Below are 18301 nucleotides of genomic sequence, written 5' to 3'. Positions count from 1 at the left end.
TGCTTCCTTTTATTCGGTTCTGGTTCTGGGAACACACAAGAAATATGTTTCAGGCGAGCTGAGGGATCTGGATGCTTCGTAGTGTACTAGTACAGCTTGCATGTATTTTGGTCGAAGACCATTTTGAGATTTATAGACCAGCAGCAAGATTTTAAAATTTACTCTTTGACTCACTTAAAGCCAGTGTCGTGATTTGAGGACCATTGTGATGTGTTCCAGTTTCCTGGTATTTCTGAGGACCAAAGGAAACAGGGAATTAAATACAAACAAACTGACGAGACAATGAGAAACTCCAGGACGAGAAACGAATGGATGAAGGAGCTGATTGGTAGACACAAGGGACTGGACCGACAAGAAGAACAGACCAAAACCTAACAAGACAGACACAAGGAAAACATGACAATCCATCCACCCATCCATTGTCGGATCTGCTTCTCCTCACAAGGGTCGCGGGGGGTGCTGGAGCCTATTCCAGCAGTCTTCGGGCAGCAGGCAGGGTACACCCTGAACTGGTTTCCAGCCAATGGAATGGCCCACATAGACGAACAACCATCCGCACTCACACTCACACCTAGGGACAATTTTGAGTGCTCAATCAGCCTGCCACGCATGTTTTTGGAATGTGGGAAGAAATCGCACTACCCAGAGAGAACCCAGGCAGGCACGGAGAGACCATGCAAACTCCAGACAGGAAGGCCGCAGCCAGAATCGATCTTTGCCCCTCTGCACTGTGAGGCTGAGGCGCTAACCAGTCGACCACCGGGCCGCAAAAAGATGACCAAACTAGATCTAATTAAATCAAATCAACAAAAATAGAGACCACAACATCATCCGGAATGCCGAATCACTAATGTAATTTTTTAACTCCACTTGATGTAGCCACAGTCAAAATGTTGACAGAGCACATCACTGCACTCACACCGTGTTTTGTTTGTTTTTGTTGTTATTTGACCCAGAACGCTACTTGAGGATGAAACAGATCAGTGATTCCCAAAGCTCTCAACCCACTGCCTTTATGACTCATCTGATGAAACTTTCCAATAACAGCCAGGTAGGCAACCCACACATTTTTACCTATTCATCATTTTGCTTGTCTTTTTCCCTCCATGAGGATATTTATTTATTGTTCGAAAGAGTTCCATGCTAGACTACAAACCTCAATTCCAGTGAAGTTGGGATGTGGTAAGAAAACATAATGAAATACTGTATATATATTTTTTAAACGGAATGAAATGATTTGAAAATCTTTTTGCAAAGAAATGATCTTTAAATTCCAAACAGAAAAAAGGTTGTTGTTTTTTTAATGGAATTATTTTATCTATTTATTTGGTTGGTTAGTCATTTGTTTTGCAAATATTCTCTCATTTTGAACTTGAACACATTTCAACAAAACTGGAACGAGGTCAGCAAAAGACAAGAAAAGTGGGCGGAACCTCAAAAAGACCTGTTTGGATAATTCCACAGGTGACCACGTTCATCGGAAACAGGGAAGTGTCATGGCTGGGCATGAAAAGTGCATTCTCGAAAGGCTCAGTTGTTCTACAGTTGGACATTGGGATTGGGGCTTGTACATCACACTGTTGAACAGACTGAGTTGAAAACCCATCAAGGTTTAGAGTAGCTTTAAAATATGAATGATGGATGGATGTACCGTGAATGAAAAAGCACTGAGAATAAACTGGTGTTGTGTCGTCAGATTATAGTGTAGTTTCTTGCCTGTAGCAAAGTTCGTATTATTTGCCTCTTTTGTAGTTCTTATTTTATGTACAGTAATAGGCTAATATCTTATACTATGCTATATCCTAGCCATTTGTTTGTCTGACTATCATGGGATATCCATGGATTTCTAAGAACAAACTAATAATTGCCTTTGTATATTATAAAATATAAGATTTTATCTTATCTTATCTTATCTTATCTTATCTTATGAACATTCTGTGTCAACAGAATTCAAAAATTTCAAGGAGAAAAAGCTGAGTCTGTTATCTTATGAGACATTTCCGAGACCTAACCTTGTGTTAACTGCTGTTATTGAAATTGACCTGGAAGAAAACAGCAGGCTGGTCTCTACTCTCAGGTAGTCCTGGGACAGCAGTCATCGGGGCTGAGCAGCCTGGCCGAAGCTTCCGTCCTGCTGGACGTGTCTGTCCAAGCTCTGCAGGACACGAAGCAGGAGGGACTTCAGCCAACGGACATGGTTTCCCTCATCCAGTTGCTGTCTCAGGCTGCTGATGTCCCCTCACAGTTTCCTGATTCCGCTAACCACACCAAGGAGAGCATCCAGCAGCTCAGTCAGCACTTCATCAATGTGGCCGACAGCGTCATCAGCCAGGACAATGCGTTTAAGTGGCAGGCCATCAAAGAGGTAACATCAACTGATTTGAACCTTCTTATCTCCTCGATGCCTTGCTGCACTTCTGGCTCCCCTTTGTACCTTTTTATGTGGGAATTCATGTCTGGCTGCCGCTAATGTCACCGTTCATCTCCAGTGTTGGGCGAGGTACTTCATAAATGTTATGATACTACTTGCTACTTGCATGAGAAAGAAATATGTTTCTTTCCAATATGACCGTGTGTCAAGAGTAATAACTTAAGTAGTTCAAATTTACGTACCTTTGGGGTTTTTTAAATGAAGGATTCATTGATTTAATAATGATTTTGACATTTTACAAGGGAAAGGCAAAATTTGTTACCATAGCTGGTAAAGTTCACTCATAATGATGATCTTTAACTGTATAATTTTGGGTATAATGTTAAAGGTTTTGACTCTATGGCGGGAGATCAAGGCCTATGATTAATATTTGTATAAATAGGATCTATTTTTCGGGCCTCACAGCTCTGGATCTTTTTTAGGCTGATGGATATGCTGATGTTTGAAAAAAAAACTGATTACCAATTAATCAGCCGATTATTTAAAACATATATTTAATGCATAAAATAATCCTCTCCCCATCCTGTTGGAGTTTGCATGTTGTATGACAAGGATCCTCAATAAAAATTCAAAGGGTTCTGGTTGCAAGAGATTTCTCAGCGCAAAGGCCCGAACCACAGAATGTTCTGATTTGCGTTGCCGACTTGTGAAATTATATCAAAATAGCATATTTTGTTTTGCGTTTCACATTTGTGGCTGTGCAAATATGATGTGACAGATTTTTGATGAAAAAAAAGACATAATATCTCTCTGTAACATCAATGAAACTATTTTGATCATAAAGGACAAAAATGCATGAAAGAATAAACATATTCGCCAAAACACAGAAACACAAAATTATATTCAATCACATCCAAACCCTTAAAAGAGTTCTAATACAAAGAACCCAAATACATCCATCCATCCATCCATCATCTACCGCTTATACGGGGCCGGGTCGCGGGGGCAACAGCTTTAGCAGGGAAGCCCAGACTTCCCTCTCCCTAGCTACTTCTTCCAGCTCTCCCCGGGGGATCCCGAGACGTTCCCAGGCCAGCTGGGTGACATAGTCTCTCCAGCGTGTCCTGGGTCTTCCTCGGGGTCTCCTCACCAGGGAGGCGCTCAGGGGGCATCCGAATCAGATGCCCAAGCCACCTCATCTGGCTCCTCTCGATGTGGAGGAGAAGCGGCTCGACTCTGAGCCCCTCCCGGATGACCGAGCTTCTCACCTTATCTCTAAGGGAGAGCCCGGACACCCTGCGGAGAAAACTCATTTCGGCCGCTTGTAACCCAAATACAGTAACTTGCTAATCCACGAACAGGCACAAACGGGTGAGGCTTAGAATTTCATACAAAATTGTATTTTGGTGAACTTAAAAAAGAAAGGCTGGCAAACAACTCAAGGCAGCACGGGTAGCATATGCTTCAAGTAACACTGAACAGACAAAGGAAGCTATCGGAGCATGTACATGCACAAATCAAGTAAAACATTTTGTTTTCCTTCAAGTAATATCTCAGCAAAAAAAAACAATATGTCTGTCAGCAAAACACTCTCAAATGACCATAGGTGTGAATAATTGTTTGGTTAGATGTGCCCTGTGTCTGTGGGTGAGAGGGGGAGTTCATTCTGGCCTGGTCATCAGTCAGTCACAGAGCATGATGTCGACAAATAATCATTCACACTCACATTCACAGTTCAGGGTGAGCTCCCCTCTTGCCCAAAGCCAGCTGGGCTAGGCTCCAGTATTTGCATTTATTTATTTGTATTTTCTCACAGCCTGATGATCGTTTGCAGTACACGTTGACCATGAATGCAATACAATTACATGATCATTGAAGTCACTTTTGTGGGCAGTTGAAACGAGTGCGTAGATATCCGCTTCTCACCACTAGAGGGCAATGTGTTTTTATTCATGAGTGAATGTACCTTGAGGTTATCAGGGACAAGTGAACTGGCCGTCAATTGCGTTTTCAACCTGCTTATTTCAGGAATATAGCATAGCTAAAATATTTTCAAACGTCTAACTTTTGTATATCTCGACATGAAACATACAAGTATTTTTTTAACGCAGCAAAAACTCACATCGAGAGAGATTGATAGAAGGAATGAAAACAGAATGATGATTTTTTTTCCCTCAACATTGTGTGAAGTGGAAAGCGTTATATAACCGTCATCTATCTATCTATCTATCTATCTATCTATCTATCTATCTATCTACCCATTTTGTACACAGCATGCCCTTATTAGTGTTGCCGATAATTGTGAGTCATCTTAGCTAACTACCCTGGTCGGCAGTCAGTCAAAGGGCACATAAACAACTAGTCACACTTATGGGCAACTTAACATATTCAATTTACAAAAACATGCATAAAGTGGTTGGAAACTGGAAGAACCTGAAGAAAAATAATCGACGCACATCGAGAGAATATGCAAAGTGCACTAAGATGAGTCAGTAGAAACAGAAGAGAATTGGACATCAATTAATTGTCGGGCAGACATGCTTACCACTAGTGTGTTCTGTAATTTATAATAATAATAATGATGATAATAATAATAATAAATCATTCTCAAAAAACTTGAATCACATCCTTTCTGAATCCCTCGTTCCACTTTGCACATGATGTGCTTGTGGATCCATATGGAGGCAACTCATGGCAAGTCTTATGTTCGTATCAGCGCTCGCCTCCCTTCCCCCTGGCCTCTCAACACTCCAAGGCCATGTCAGCCCTGATTCAATGGATGAGCATCTCTTTGACAAACTGTTGCCATGCTCTTCCTCTAACCGCCTCCTTGCCACACTGCCCCTGCTTGTATCCAAGGCTCAGCTCTCCTGAACATTGTGTTTCGAATGAGAGGTTTCAAAACTGACAATGGAAAAACGCACGATTACTCTTGCATTATAGGTTTATCCATTGGACTTTGTGAGTGTTATTTCGCCAAACTGTATTTAGGCTCGTGAAACAGTAAACAGTGCTGAAAGCATTTTGGGTTGAGATGGAGTACTGGGTTAAAAATATTGTGAAACATTTCTTAATCGATATATTGAGAAAGGGACTCAGCCCATCAGTTCCCTCTGAATATGAATTATGAAACTAATAGAATGTCTCTCTTCAAAGACTGAAATCTCTTTTAAGATGAGATCAACTCCATATTACATTCCATCATCAGTTCATGTAATAGTCTGGTGTCACAATATTTTGTGTATCTGCATGCTTGCCGTCTTTCTGGTAACTGAGCTTAGTAAACTGTTGAAGTGAGGGTGGCTAACTTGCCAGTGTTGCGTGTGCTATAGGTGGTGAATGGTCCCATGGATGTGGTGAAGAGTATTGACCGGATGGTGACCAGCTTGAGCCCCGGGTTGATGGCAGACAGGGATCACCTGACATTTCACAGCCCCAACATCAGTGAGTGTCACACACCAGAGATGGGATGACTCGAGTCATGCAACTTAAATGCTGTCGCCGTTTTTTTAGTGATTTGGGACTTTCTTGGTTAAAAGTTTTTCGTAAGGAAAAACTCAACTCGATGAGACCTCGAATTGAAACGCATGCTTTGATCAGTGTTTTTGTTGTTTAAAGCTGAAAAATAATTAATTTTAACATGGTGTCCCATTCATTTAATTTGTTTACAGAAAATATTTTGCCAATGCAAAAAAAACCCCAACAAAAAAGCAACAACAATAATACAGAATTTTGCTTCTATTCATTTGCTCGGACTGCTACACACAGGCTCGCTGCTCTCGCTCACTCCTTCCGCTTAATTAAATCCAGAGATGCCAATCTGAATATTACCTCACATGAAAATTGGTGATGTTCTGTCAGGAACATTTACATCTCAATGAAAAAAAAAAAATGAAAAAAGAAATACAACAAACAAAAACACAGATCACCAGAAACACTATTAATTTCTCTAAACTGGTTCTTTTCCATTTTTACACTGTCTTTCTATAAATAGTTTTGAGGGACAAAATACTGCAAGTTTATTTATTTATTTATTTGTGTTTTTAAATTCAATACGATGTCTTTGCAATGAGTTGCAAAAGTTGCAAAAATGACATGACAGTTTTATTTCCAGAATTTACTTACTTTTTGCTTAACGCTGTCCGTCGTTGCCGACGATGACATCACTTCCTGCTTCAGGAAGTAATCACAGGTGGGTACGGCGGTGGCTGTAGAGGCCAATTCTTGACGCGCATGTCCTGCCACAGACATCGCATCGAAGTCTAATTCGTCTCTGTCCAGATGGCGGGGTCCTCACTCGGTGTCGGCGCTCTCGGCGTCTTCTTGCTGCATCCTCAAATCTCCCCACATGATTGATTACCCCCATCTCGCATGCATCCCTCCAATTATCCCTGTTATCTGCGAGTGCTTCAAAATGTTGAGGCTCCATGTTACAGGCCCTCATGTTGGCAGCCAGCAGATCCTTGTATCTCTTCTTCTGTCCCCCCAATTGTCTGGATGTTTAGTAAAGATACCGTATATTTTTTTTAATGAGTAAAATACAGCACTCGATTGTGCCAACATGAAAGTAATATTGCTAATGTACATGTTAAGATATTATGGAGTATAGTATACTTTAACACCTCCAGGTCACACCTTTCCGCCAACATCTGTGGTAACACCCATCCATCCAAACCGCTTATCCTCACAAGAGCCGCCAGTGCACTGCATCCTACCTTAGCTGTCTTATTATAATGTATTAATTAATTTCAGAGTGTACTCTGTATTACATTTTCTGTCTAGATGCATGTTAATTTTCTCGCCATTGTTCGTTATTGTCCGTTGTATGAAATGTGGGTGACAATGTGTGAGTCTTGACAAATTTGTACTGTAGGACTCATCACTTGTTCCGGTGTTTTGTGACTAAATTGAATGTAAGGTATGTTCCAAACAAAAATTCAAACCACGTGACTATCAAAGTCGAGGATCGCATTGGATAGCGATTTGCAGCGTGATTACAATGAAGAGCCGGTTAAGCTGGTATTTCACTGAATGGCGAATGCTTGGGAACATCGCAATTATTCTTTTTTTTTTTGTTCTCTTCAAGGTTTGTAAAAGGTTGCAAAAGTGTTTGCAGACAGTTTTTACTCATTACAAAGGGACAGGAAATACTGTTTCTGACAAGTAAGAACTGTGAACATCTATGCAACTTTGGCAAAAACCCCAAAATACGCTAGCATTCATTGCTTGGTGAGATACTTTAAGGATGAAGGGTTTTATGTCACATTTGATGTGCTGAATTCACCCAAATCATTGTAATTCAATTGAAAATTGGGGACTGATCCAATTTTTGCACTAAAAGACTTCCAACTCTTTAGAAAAACAAACCAAAACAAGTTGAAACTCTGAAATTCAGTGCCCAATGTGGAACAACCTTTTTTGGGACACAAAATAGTTTCCCCTCTTTAATTTTGTTACATTGCACTTGTATTGTTGATCAGCCCACAATTGTTGAAACATTTGCTACAGAGAACTGAAAAATACACCTCAATTGAATGTGTTTTTTTCAGGTTAGACAGAATTTTGTAATGCCAGGACCAAGTGTTTTATAAGGATGGTGCAAGACACCTGACAAATCGACTCAATAACAAAGTATTTTCCGTAATACGGTCTCTGAAAGCAATGTCCCAACTTCAATCTGCTTTGCTCTGCTGTTGTTACAGAATTATCCGTGCAGCAGCAGAGGCTTCAGGAATCACCCAAAGGAACCAGTTTCTGTGGGCCTGAGGCTGAGAAACATTCTTACTCCGACTGTATTTCAGTCCCTCATCAAAAGATCCAGGATCTCCTTAACAAAGGTAAATGGTCACAGTCCATGAGCCAATCAATTTCTTTCACTTCCATTCAATTAAGTCAATTGCACATTTAGATTTACAGTATTTGTCACAACATAGTCACAGCACTTGGTTTGCAAATGAGACACATTCAGCCGTACCAGCGAATGCTTCGACTATGAACAGACTTGAGAATGTGTAGTAGCATTCATGTTTTCTCCTTCCAAGGTCGCACAGTGAAGTGCAGATGTAGGCACGCACTTGGGTTATGCAAAAACTAACAAAAAAAAAAACCCAACACAAAACAAAACAAAAAAGAACACTTCCTAAGTATTGTTTCATTTATTAGTCTGGTGCAAGCCGGGTATCACTTTTTAACCTGTTTTTGTGCCTGATGAACAGGATTCCATAAACTCACCCTGGTCAACACGTGGTATGGATCTCTGCGGCCTCTTTTCAATCCGGAAGGAAACATCAGCATGGTTCCAACTGTCACGGATGGCAGCCAAAGGTAGCTGTACTACAAGAATGCATTGAACAGTTTTCTTTTCTTATCCAATCCTCATTTGAGCTGTCAACATTGCAGGTTATCTTGCAATTTCAAGATACAAACATCTGCTTTAGTAGCTTTTACTAACAAGAGTTTAGTTAGGACAATCCAATGAGGCCCGCTGAGCAATATTTTGACAACAGCGATGTGGCATTGCTGTACAGGATACTTTATTCATAAACTATGTCCAATTTTATTTGGCAGTGATTGAATGTAATTATTTGCAGGTGCACGCATTGTCACAATATTGAGAGTTGTAAAATGAATGTATGCACTTTAGGTATTTGGGTACGATTCTGGGCTCCTCCGTCATATCCACAACAGTGCTGGGAGACAACCAGCACGTCAGTACAGCGGTCCACTTTCAACTCCGTCACAAAATGCAGGTGAAAAGAAAAGCGCATTTGAGTACAGTTTATTCACAATTTTCCTTTCAATCACATTTATTGTATTGGCTCTGTGTATGTCATAGAACACTGCTGGTGCCGTATATGATCCAGTGTGCGCTTTCTGGGATTTTAAGATCACGTAAGAACACTTTGGAACAAAATAACAATTTTTGGATGCCTTTCGAATACCAAAGTTATCTCACTGTAACATCAAAACAATGACAATGCTCCCAAAACGTTCAAGTGATTTGAATATTTCTATTCTTCCACATTCCTGTATGGGTTGAGATAAATCCATATCTGTGTCTATCTAGTCCAGAGGCTGGTGGGTGGTGGAATACCAAAGGGTGCGAGGTCGTTTCCAAACAATATGGCTACACTGTGTGCTACTGCAATCACACTACCAATTTTGCATTGCTACTTCAGGTCTATGAAGCCCAGGTAACCTTCACTCTGTATTCAGACTTTTTTTCTTAAAATCAGTGTTTGCTGCTATGTACAGCTCATCGGTTTATTATGTACTCTGTGTGGGGGATGCGTTTTGTGTGTGCGCGCGTGTATGTGTGTGTGGGCGTGTCCATGCGCGTGTGTTTGCGTGTGTGTGTTTTAGCCGAGCCCAGAAAACAAAAAAGCTTTGCAGGTGCTGACGTTCATTGGCTGTGGAGTGTCTCTGTGTGGCCTCCTCTTCACCTTCATCCTCTTCATTGCTGTGGGGTGAGTCACAAATATCACAGAGCACACCCTTTAAAGCGCAGAGGTTGGAAAGCCTTTCAAAAACCCCGGCCAGATTCGCGTCGGGAAAAAAAGTTGTTGAAGAGATTCAGAGAATTTCCTTTTCAAATACTGAACATTCCCAATGGATGTACGATAAGATCCGTGATGACGATGTAATATTGCGCTAATGGCCTTGAACTAATATTCCTCTTCATTCATTTGTTTGCCTTTATGTAGGGTTCCTAAATCGGACCGTACCACTGTCCATAAGAACCTGATTGTCGCTCTCAGCATTGCTGAGTTGCTGTTAATGTGCAGCGACTGGGCATCTGCCAATGAGGTGAGAATATAGTGCAAGTCACACAAGGTTGACAACAATTGAAGAGTACTCTGAGTTGGTTGATAAAGAAGACAGCATGCACAAAGGAAATGACGCATGTCAGGAGGAAGATGAAAATCAGGATGTCATCCAAATGAGTTTTAACGGGTGAATTAAGTCATCTCAGACTGATTGCACAGGTGACATCTAACTGGGGAGTATAGAAGTCTGTGCTACAATTTGATTGTCTCTTGAAAAGATGAGGTAAAACAATTGACAGAGGTAAATGGAGAATTCCACTTTCAATTCGAACAGAATGTTAACTGAATTCTAAACATAACGTAGCCAAAACAAGGGTGTAATCAACACATTTCCAAGAGTTCATCTATGTGATAGCGCGAGAATACGGCAACACACTTTAATCCTGACAGTACGTGCTCTTAATATCAATCACAGCCACTCTATTTGGTCTCACTCAATTTAAGGGAGACATGTTATATATTAAAATGACTCCACAATTTACATCAGTTCCAAGGTGACCCGATAACGTCTGTGGCATTCTTTTGTCATAATATTAAATATCATTTTCAACAATCACGTGCGTTATACCCACATTTTCAAGTCTAGCTGAAACGTGCCTGTTTTGAGGAGGCAGTCCTGTCTTCAGAAGACGAGCTCTTGCTCAGCGAGGCGAATGTCAAGTATGGCTTTCGTTACCATGACAGCCGGAGCAAGTGGTTGTGATGAGGCAGAGTGTTAAGAAAAAAGTGAGCGCATTGGTTGTATCTTTTTTTTTTTAATTCCTGGTGGCAACACTTGATCACTAAGCCACTGAATGACATTTAATGAATGACTTTAGCATCTATAAATGGGACAATATAACAATGATTTGCATTGACACTATATAACTGGAGCTGGCCTCAAAGTACTCTGAAAACACATCACCACTTGCATGTGCAGAGGATTTAGTCGAAAAAAGTGAAGAAGCACCAACTGTCACGTTACGTACGAAGCAGGAAAAGGGAACTGCTTTGTACGTAACCGAGAAAACGAAAATAAGCGGATCCCCGAAATAGCAGACACCGACAAGGACTTTGTAAAAACAATAATATTTCTTATAAACAAAATCCCGCCTAATAAACAACAGAAAACGCTGGTCAGAAACGATAGCCAGGAAATAAGGAACGCGACAACAGAAAACGCTGGTCAGAAACGATAGCCAGGAAATAAGGAACGCGACAACAGAAAACGCTGGTAAAAAACGAGAACCAGGAGATGAAGAAACGCGACAACAGAAAACGCTTGCAAAAAACGGCAAGGAAGATAGGTTAGCACAAGTACTAGTTCACGCAACGATTATATAAAGATTCCCTTGGGACAACGACGATATAACTAACCGCGAAAGGTATCGAACGATATCTATGATCATGAGCAACAGCAGTGGCACGGCATGCAATACTCCGGCAATGAGTCGACCGCCGGAGCGCCTAGATATAGCAGGTGCAATCACTGACAAATAGGTAGCATGTGTGCAGGCGGCAGAAGTGAGCGCGTGCCATCTGCTGCCGAATATGGAACATGACACCAACTTCCTTCAAATCTCAAAAACTGTTTTGAAAATGGAAAATCAAAACTTTTCCACATTAAAATATATGAATTGGTCTTTGAATTGAGAGACACATATTGATATTCATATTTATATATTGACTGCTTAGGATGTTTACACACACACATACTGTATATACTGTATATATATCTCAAGGGATCTACTGCGGGCCCCGACCTTCCTGTGTGGAGTTTGCATGTTACGGGTGGCACGGCGCTCGACTGATTAGCACATCTGCCTCAGAGTGCATAGGTCCCAAGGTTACAATCCTATCTTCGGGCTTCCTGTGTGGTGTTTGCATGTTGTGCGTGACTTTTCTCCAGGTATCCCGGTTTCCTCCCACATTCCAAAAACATACACGGTAGGTTAACTGATCACTCAAAGGTGCCCCAAGGTGTGATTATGATTGGGAGTGGTTATTGTTTGTCTATGCGTGCCCTGCGATTGGATGGCAACCAGTTCAGGGTGTCCCCTGACTTCTGTGCAAACACGGCTGGGATAGGCTCCGGCATGCTCGCGACCCTCGTGAGGATCAGGATATTTATACTATATATATTATCTCTTTAACAGTTCATTCCATATTGCATCCATTTTCGGATCCGCTTTATCCTCACAAGCGTCGCGGGGCATGCTGGATCCTATACCAGCTGTCTTCGGGCAGTAGGCAATGGGCACCCTGAACCAGTTACCAGCCAATCGCAGCGCACACTGAGAAGAAAAAACATTTGCGCTCACAATCACTCCTAAAAGACAATTTAGAGTGTTCAATCAGCCTGCCATGCATGTTTTTGGAATGTGGGAGGAAATCAGAGTACCGGGAGAAAACCCGCGCAGGCCCGAGGAGAACATGCAAACTCAACACAGGGAGGCCGCAGCCAGAACCGAACCCCGAACCTCTGCACCGTGAGGTTGACGTGCTAACCACTTGATCACTGGGCCACCCACAGTTCATTCATATTGTAAAATAATAAGAAACTCGTTGACTCATATTGCTCTGGAACTGAGCCGCACCACGTTGAATCGAATCAGAATTCCACTGGATGAAACCAAATCGTATCACTTTAAAATGAACCTCCCTTGAAATGTGTCAAGATACGTATCGAATCGTATTTTATTGGAAATATGCTCACCCCTACTCTTTACTACAAAGACGAGGCAATGAAAGCTGTTGAGAGTAGAGGTGTCAAATGATTGCGTTAATTGCGATTAATTAATTACAGTCACATTTGGCGCGTTAATCTAAATTTTGATTTCTGCCTTTATTGTTTCTGTAGGAGGGTTGCCTTTTTCTTATAGCTTTTTTTATGTGTTGGCTTCCTGTGTTCGAGTTGTTGAGGGTGAGGAAACAACTGTCAGTCACAGCCTGAAGCAGACATTGATTGGCTGTCATTATGTTGGGGCTTGTTTAGCCGAAGCTGATAGGCTCCCCTTGGAGTTGGGTGGGCTTCGTAAGCAGCGGTGAGGAGTGGAGAGGTGAAAATTGAGCAGCATGTGAGAGTTCTCGGCACAATGAATGGAAAATTTCCATTCCAAAAACGCCCTGACGACACAATTGATAAAGGTAGAGTGTTGTGCCTAATTTGTAAGGAGTTTGCTTACCACCGAAGCAGCTTAAATTTAGCTTCCCACATCAATGCTAAGCACCCAGTCACGAGTGCAGCCACAGTTATCGTTAGGACCGCAAGTGTTTGCAATATAGTGAGCGAGCCATACATAGCAAAGCTCTTCGGCAAACTAAACTCGCTAACACCCAAGTACGAGCCATAGTTGATATGTCCTGTTCACGAGAAGTGATTGATGTTTATTTCAGCACTTTTAGTTTGTCATGATGAACAGTGTTACTTCTGAAGTGCTAACTTACAGCACTGTGATTTAAGGATCTGTTTTTTTATTGTTTATTATCTGAAGCAAGTTCAGTGAAGAGGACTTGTATTGCTCAGAAAATTCTTACTGTTTTTGATATGTTAACCTAAGCACTTTTTAAGGACCTGATGTTGTATTTTATTTTTATTTTGTAATTCTTTGGAGATTTACAAAAACAAACAAAACAGTGATATTCCTCCTATCAGTATGCAATGCAGCAGTAGGTAATAAATCAGTATATAAAGTGTGACGCTTTAATCTACTGGTACATAGAAAGATGGTTGTTTGTCTCTATGCGTGCCCTGTGACTGGCTGGCGACCGCTTCAGGGTGCCGTCAGGGTTTCCCCTGAAGTCATCTGGGATAGACTCCAGAACCCCTCCCCCCGCAACCCAGTACTGGGTAAGCGGTTTCAAAAAATGACATGACATGACAAATATAAAATAGCTTGCAACTGTACAGACAAAATTCCCTTGCTGGTGCTCGGCGGGGATAGTGGTGAGCAGCTGGTTTGCTCAGGTGACAGTACTAGTTTGTGTGCTTTCTTGTTTCTTTATGTTTGGTTGCCGTTTGGAAAGGGCTTTACCAAAATAACTGTATGCTGTACCAAAATTAGCATGTTCAAGAGGAGTGTACATGAGTTCACTCCATTGAACAACAGAGAGAGAAAAGGAATAGGTAGTAGATATGACACGCTCCTTTTGAACTGAGTGCCTCTGGCGATGCTAAGCCAAAGGCCATTCTTTTCATTGCTTGCCTTTGATGGAACTGTTTCCATAGCCGACAAGGATGCTACGACAGGAAAAAGACAGATCAAGAAGAAAGTCATCTGTTGTTGACATGATGATTTCTCTACATTCTGATTCCTGCAGGGTGCCTGTTTTGTGGTGACCGCGCTGCTCCATCTCTTCTTCATGGCCTCTTTTTCCTGGATGCTGGTTGAAGGTTTGCTGTTGTGGAGCAAAGTAGTGTCTGTCAACATCAGTGAAGACCGCAGAATGAAATTGTACTACATCATTGGCTGGGGTAAGCACATACTTATTCATAATTTCTTACTGTCCATCAACACGGTCAGCATAAAAACAACATATATATGTGTGTGTGTGTGTGTGTATATATATATATATATATATATATATATGCGCGTTGGTGTAAAATCTTCCACTTCAAAAAACATCCTATCATCATATCGCACTCCATGTTTCGAAATATGTTTCAAATCTGCTTTTATTGGAGAGATACACAACCCCTAGATCTCTATCGATTCATTGATAGATCAGGCAGGTGTCGGGTGGAATCCTCATCTGTATGATATGGTGAGTTGATAAGATAAGATGAGATAACCTTTATTTGTCCCACACTGGGGAAATTTGCAGTCTACAGCAGCAAAGTTGGAGGGGGGGGGGGGGGGAATAAAGTGTTTTATTGCACAAAATAAATGTTTCAGAAAAGAACTGTACACAGTTCAATATAAGTGCAATATAAATTAAAGCATTAGCAATATATTTGTAGAATAAATATAGTAAATAAACAGATGAAGCTATATCTTTCAAATAAAATATGATTTCATATATATCTCAAAATATTTAAACAGGAGTGATTTGATTAGGTTAAATTCGTTCTCACTTCTCGCACTCACATCTTTAAACTCAAAACCAATTTTTCCCTATTGAAATCGTTAATTTTTTTTTCAATTCAATTCAATTCAATTGTATTTATAGAGCACTTTCGAACAGCCATGGCTGCATACAAAGTGCTGTACATGGAGCAATTTAACATATACGATAAACAGTAAAACAAATCGGTAACAAAGACGGTAGAAAGCACCGAACAGTAAAACCAAGAACAAATCTAAGTCATGCTGAGTCGAATGCCAAAGAATACAAGTGAGTTTTGAGGAGGGATTTGAAGATGGGCAGCGAGGAGGCTTGCCGAATGTTCAGCGGGAGGTCATTCTTCTTCACCTCCCTTATATTTACACATATACACTCAGTGGTCACTTTAGTAGGTAGGTAGACCTGCACCGTCAGAGTATAATTTATAGGAGTATGATAAATTCTGTGTATGAATTTTCACATTCTATCCCACTGAAAAGCAGAAAAGAAAGCTGTGTGCTACATAAAATCCCACTGAAAAAAATAAACATACATGTCAACTTTGGCCATCCGCAAGGGTGGAATGCTGAGTTGTTGGGGTCACTCTGAGCACGTGGTGTCCTCCAAGAGGGACGCACCAGTGCCTATGGCAGCAGATATGTGCCTTGGTGGGGTTGACGCACAGCTTCTTCCTGCTTCTCCTGCAATCATATTTTCAAGGGGACTCAATGACAGCATGTGCCTATGCTTTGGTGGCATCGTGTCTTACTGGCGAGCTGGTGGTGTGGACAGCTTGTATAGACATTTGTCTGGCACTGGGCACAGTCATACAGGAACAGAAAAGGGCCGTTGAATTTGGAAAAGGCACGTGACCCCAGAACACTATAAAGGCCAAACGTAGTGGTGCTTTGTGGGGGTGCTCCAGGAGTATGACATCCAGGGGGCTCACTTCTACAAGCTATTCGCTCATTGTACAGTAAGAGCAGAAGCTTGGTTGCTGCCATAAGGTCAAGCTTGTCCACGCTCTCGACTCTGCCAGAAGTACAAGTCGTGAAAAGTATTTTCTTCCGCAGCATTTTGAGGCTTGACCAACGAGAGTATGTGAGGACCTTGATCATTCAGGACAGAATCTGAAGATTGCTGCTCTCCTCTTTCACATTGAGAGAGACCGGAGGTGGCTGTGGAAAGAAAAGTCTGCTTTAGCTTACTTGTACATCAGAATTTAATCGTATTATGCACACACACACACACACACACACACACACACACACTAACGCTGACATGAAATGTTCAATACAAAGTAGTGTTGTATTAACATGAATTATGTAAAAAGTCATCATGCTTTGTTGAAATTAAGAAGATGCATTGTTGTGTTTGAACCTTAACCCAGTCTGTAGCATTTGTGAAACATCCTGCAGCTGTCCATGTTCACGTCCCCAATTGTGTCAATTGTGTTATATTGTATAAGGAGCTGAGAACAGAATGTGAATAGGCACAACAATATTGAGATGTTTCCTGCACCTCTCCATGCAGATGTGCTGAGCGTTAGACAAAATACGCTTGGCGATGAAGAACAGACTAAATAGTCCGATTATGAGATGCCGAAGCAGTCACTGTTCTGTAAATATGTCTTTCAATGTGCTGCTTTTTTTTTTTTTAATGTACCTAAACCACCACTCTTCTTAATACATTATGATTGAATTGTTTTGCAGGACTACCTGTTCTAATAGTTGTCGTAACACTGGCAGCTTCAGTGAATGAGTACAAGGCCGATGGTCACTGCTGGCTCAATCTGAAGACTGGCACAATCTGGTCTTTTGTGGGACCCGTGATATTTGTTTTAGCGGTATGTGACGCCATTTAATCCCTAAGCATGTACGTGTATTTGTGTGCGTTTGTGTGTGTGTGTGTGTGCGTGTGTGTGTGTGTGCATGCGTGTGTGTGTGTGTGTGCGTGCGCGTGTGTGTGTGTGCGTAAATTATGGATGGATATATGAAATGATTTTGAAATGGTGTCCTGATGTATTGCATGAAGGAAAGCTGTTATTGTGATGTTTTGGGGAATTCTATGTAAACGACACTTCAAAGATTCTTTGTCTTTGACCCATCTTGCAAAATCTTTTTAGAGCGAGCTTCAGAGTCTATTGGAGATAAAAAATAACATTAAAAAAAAGTGTTCATTGCATAAGACAAAAAAAAGACATGTGCATGTGTTGGAAGTATTCATGCGGAGCGGAGTCTTCTCAGGTCTCTTGCCATGAGCCTGAGGCCAAGTGGAGCTGTACGGCCACTTTGTATGAAATAATGTTGATGCTGTCCTCCACTTGCAGGTCAATTCAGTTGTGTTGTGTCGGGTTGTCATGGTGACTGTTTCCAGCGCCCGTCGTCGCGCTAAGATGCTCAGTCCAAGCTCAGCATCCAAAATGCAGACCTTTGACCTCACCTGGTAAGCTCAAATGGAAAAAAAATGCACGACGTGTATGTCTTTCTTCCAGTGAAGCACAAACCCTTACACCCACAAAAGTGGCGTTTCCTTGTTTTTCCAGCAAACTATGTTCAATAGAGACAGTGGAGAGATTATGAGCTGTGGTTCGGGAGTCTTCTGTGGGAGTTGTTTGGGCTTATCAGTTTAACACCTGGTCCCAGTACAACATACTCTTATGTATGCTTAACGCGAACCATATTATTTACATTAACCATTTACACACGAAACGTGTCTTAACTCGAGGTTATGAGGCAGACAGTGAGTAGAAAGGTCAAGTGATTGTCAGATGTGACTGAATGTTACTCATGTATTTCATATGCCGTTAATGAAGAACTCTGGATGCAGACACAATACACATTTCAGGAGCTCATTCTTTGTCTTGACGGGATATCACGAAAACCAAAATCAAACTACAAATAGGAAACGTACAGTACATGTTTGCTTTTTTTCATGAGTGTTTGCTCTTTACAGCTGTGTTTTAGGCGATAGATGCGAGGCAGAAGTTTAATGATGGTCCCCCACTCACTAGTGCAATCGTGGTTATTGTTTCTATGTTTTAAAGTGAAGAAACCATTATTCGTTCTGATGAAAGCTTTTG

General features: G+C 41.3%; 1 protein-coding gene across 1 annotated transcript in view; it reads left to right on the top strand.

Annotated features, from left to right (window-relative positions):
• Nucleotides 1–18301, top strand: part of adgrd2 (adhesion G protein-coupled receptor D2) — a 46715-nt gene that overhangs the window by 11516 nt on the left and 16898 nt on the right. The window contains exons 6-18 of the mRNA XM_086110862.1: nucleotides 957–1051; nucleotides 2078–2365; nucleotides 5704–5815; nucleotides 8074–8208; nucleotides 8587–8695; nucleotides 9015–9120; nucleotides 9207–9262; nucleotides 9438–9564; nucleotides 9734–9837; nucleotides 10075–10177; nucleotides 14497–14650; nucleotides 16932–17065; nucleotides 17549–17664. Coding sequence (XP_085966988.1) covers nucleotides 957–1051; nucleotides 2078–2365; nucleotides 5704–5815; nucleotides 8074–8208; nucleotides 8587–8695; nucleotides 9015–9120; nucleotides 9207–9262; nucleotides 9438–9564; nucleotides 9734–9837; nucleotides 10075–10177; nucleotides 14497–14650; nucleotides 16932–17065; nucleotides 17549–17664 — 1639 coding nt within the window. The remainder of the gene's footprint in view (nucleotides 1–956; nucleotides 1052–2077; nucleotides 2366–5703; nucleotides 5816–8073; nucleotides 8209–8586; nucleotides 8696–9014; nucleotides 9121–9206; nucleotides 9263–9437; nucleotides 9565–9733; nucleotides 9838–10074; nucleotides 10178–14496; nucleotides 14651–16931; nucleotides 17066–17548; nucleotides 17665–18301) is intronic.

This window comes from Hippocampus guttulatus, chromosome 5 (assembly GCF_054856545.1).
Source record: "Hippocampus guttulatus isolate MCC_2025c chromosome 5, RoL_Hgut_1.0, whole genome shotgun sequence".
NCBI lineage: Eukaryota > Metazoa > Chordata > Actinopteri > Syngnathiformes > Syngnathidae > Hippocampus > Hippocampus guttulatus.
The sequence above is the reverse complement of the archived record's forward strand: the minus strand, read 5'-3'. Positions and strand labels throughout refer to the sequence as shown.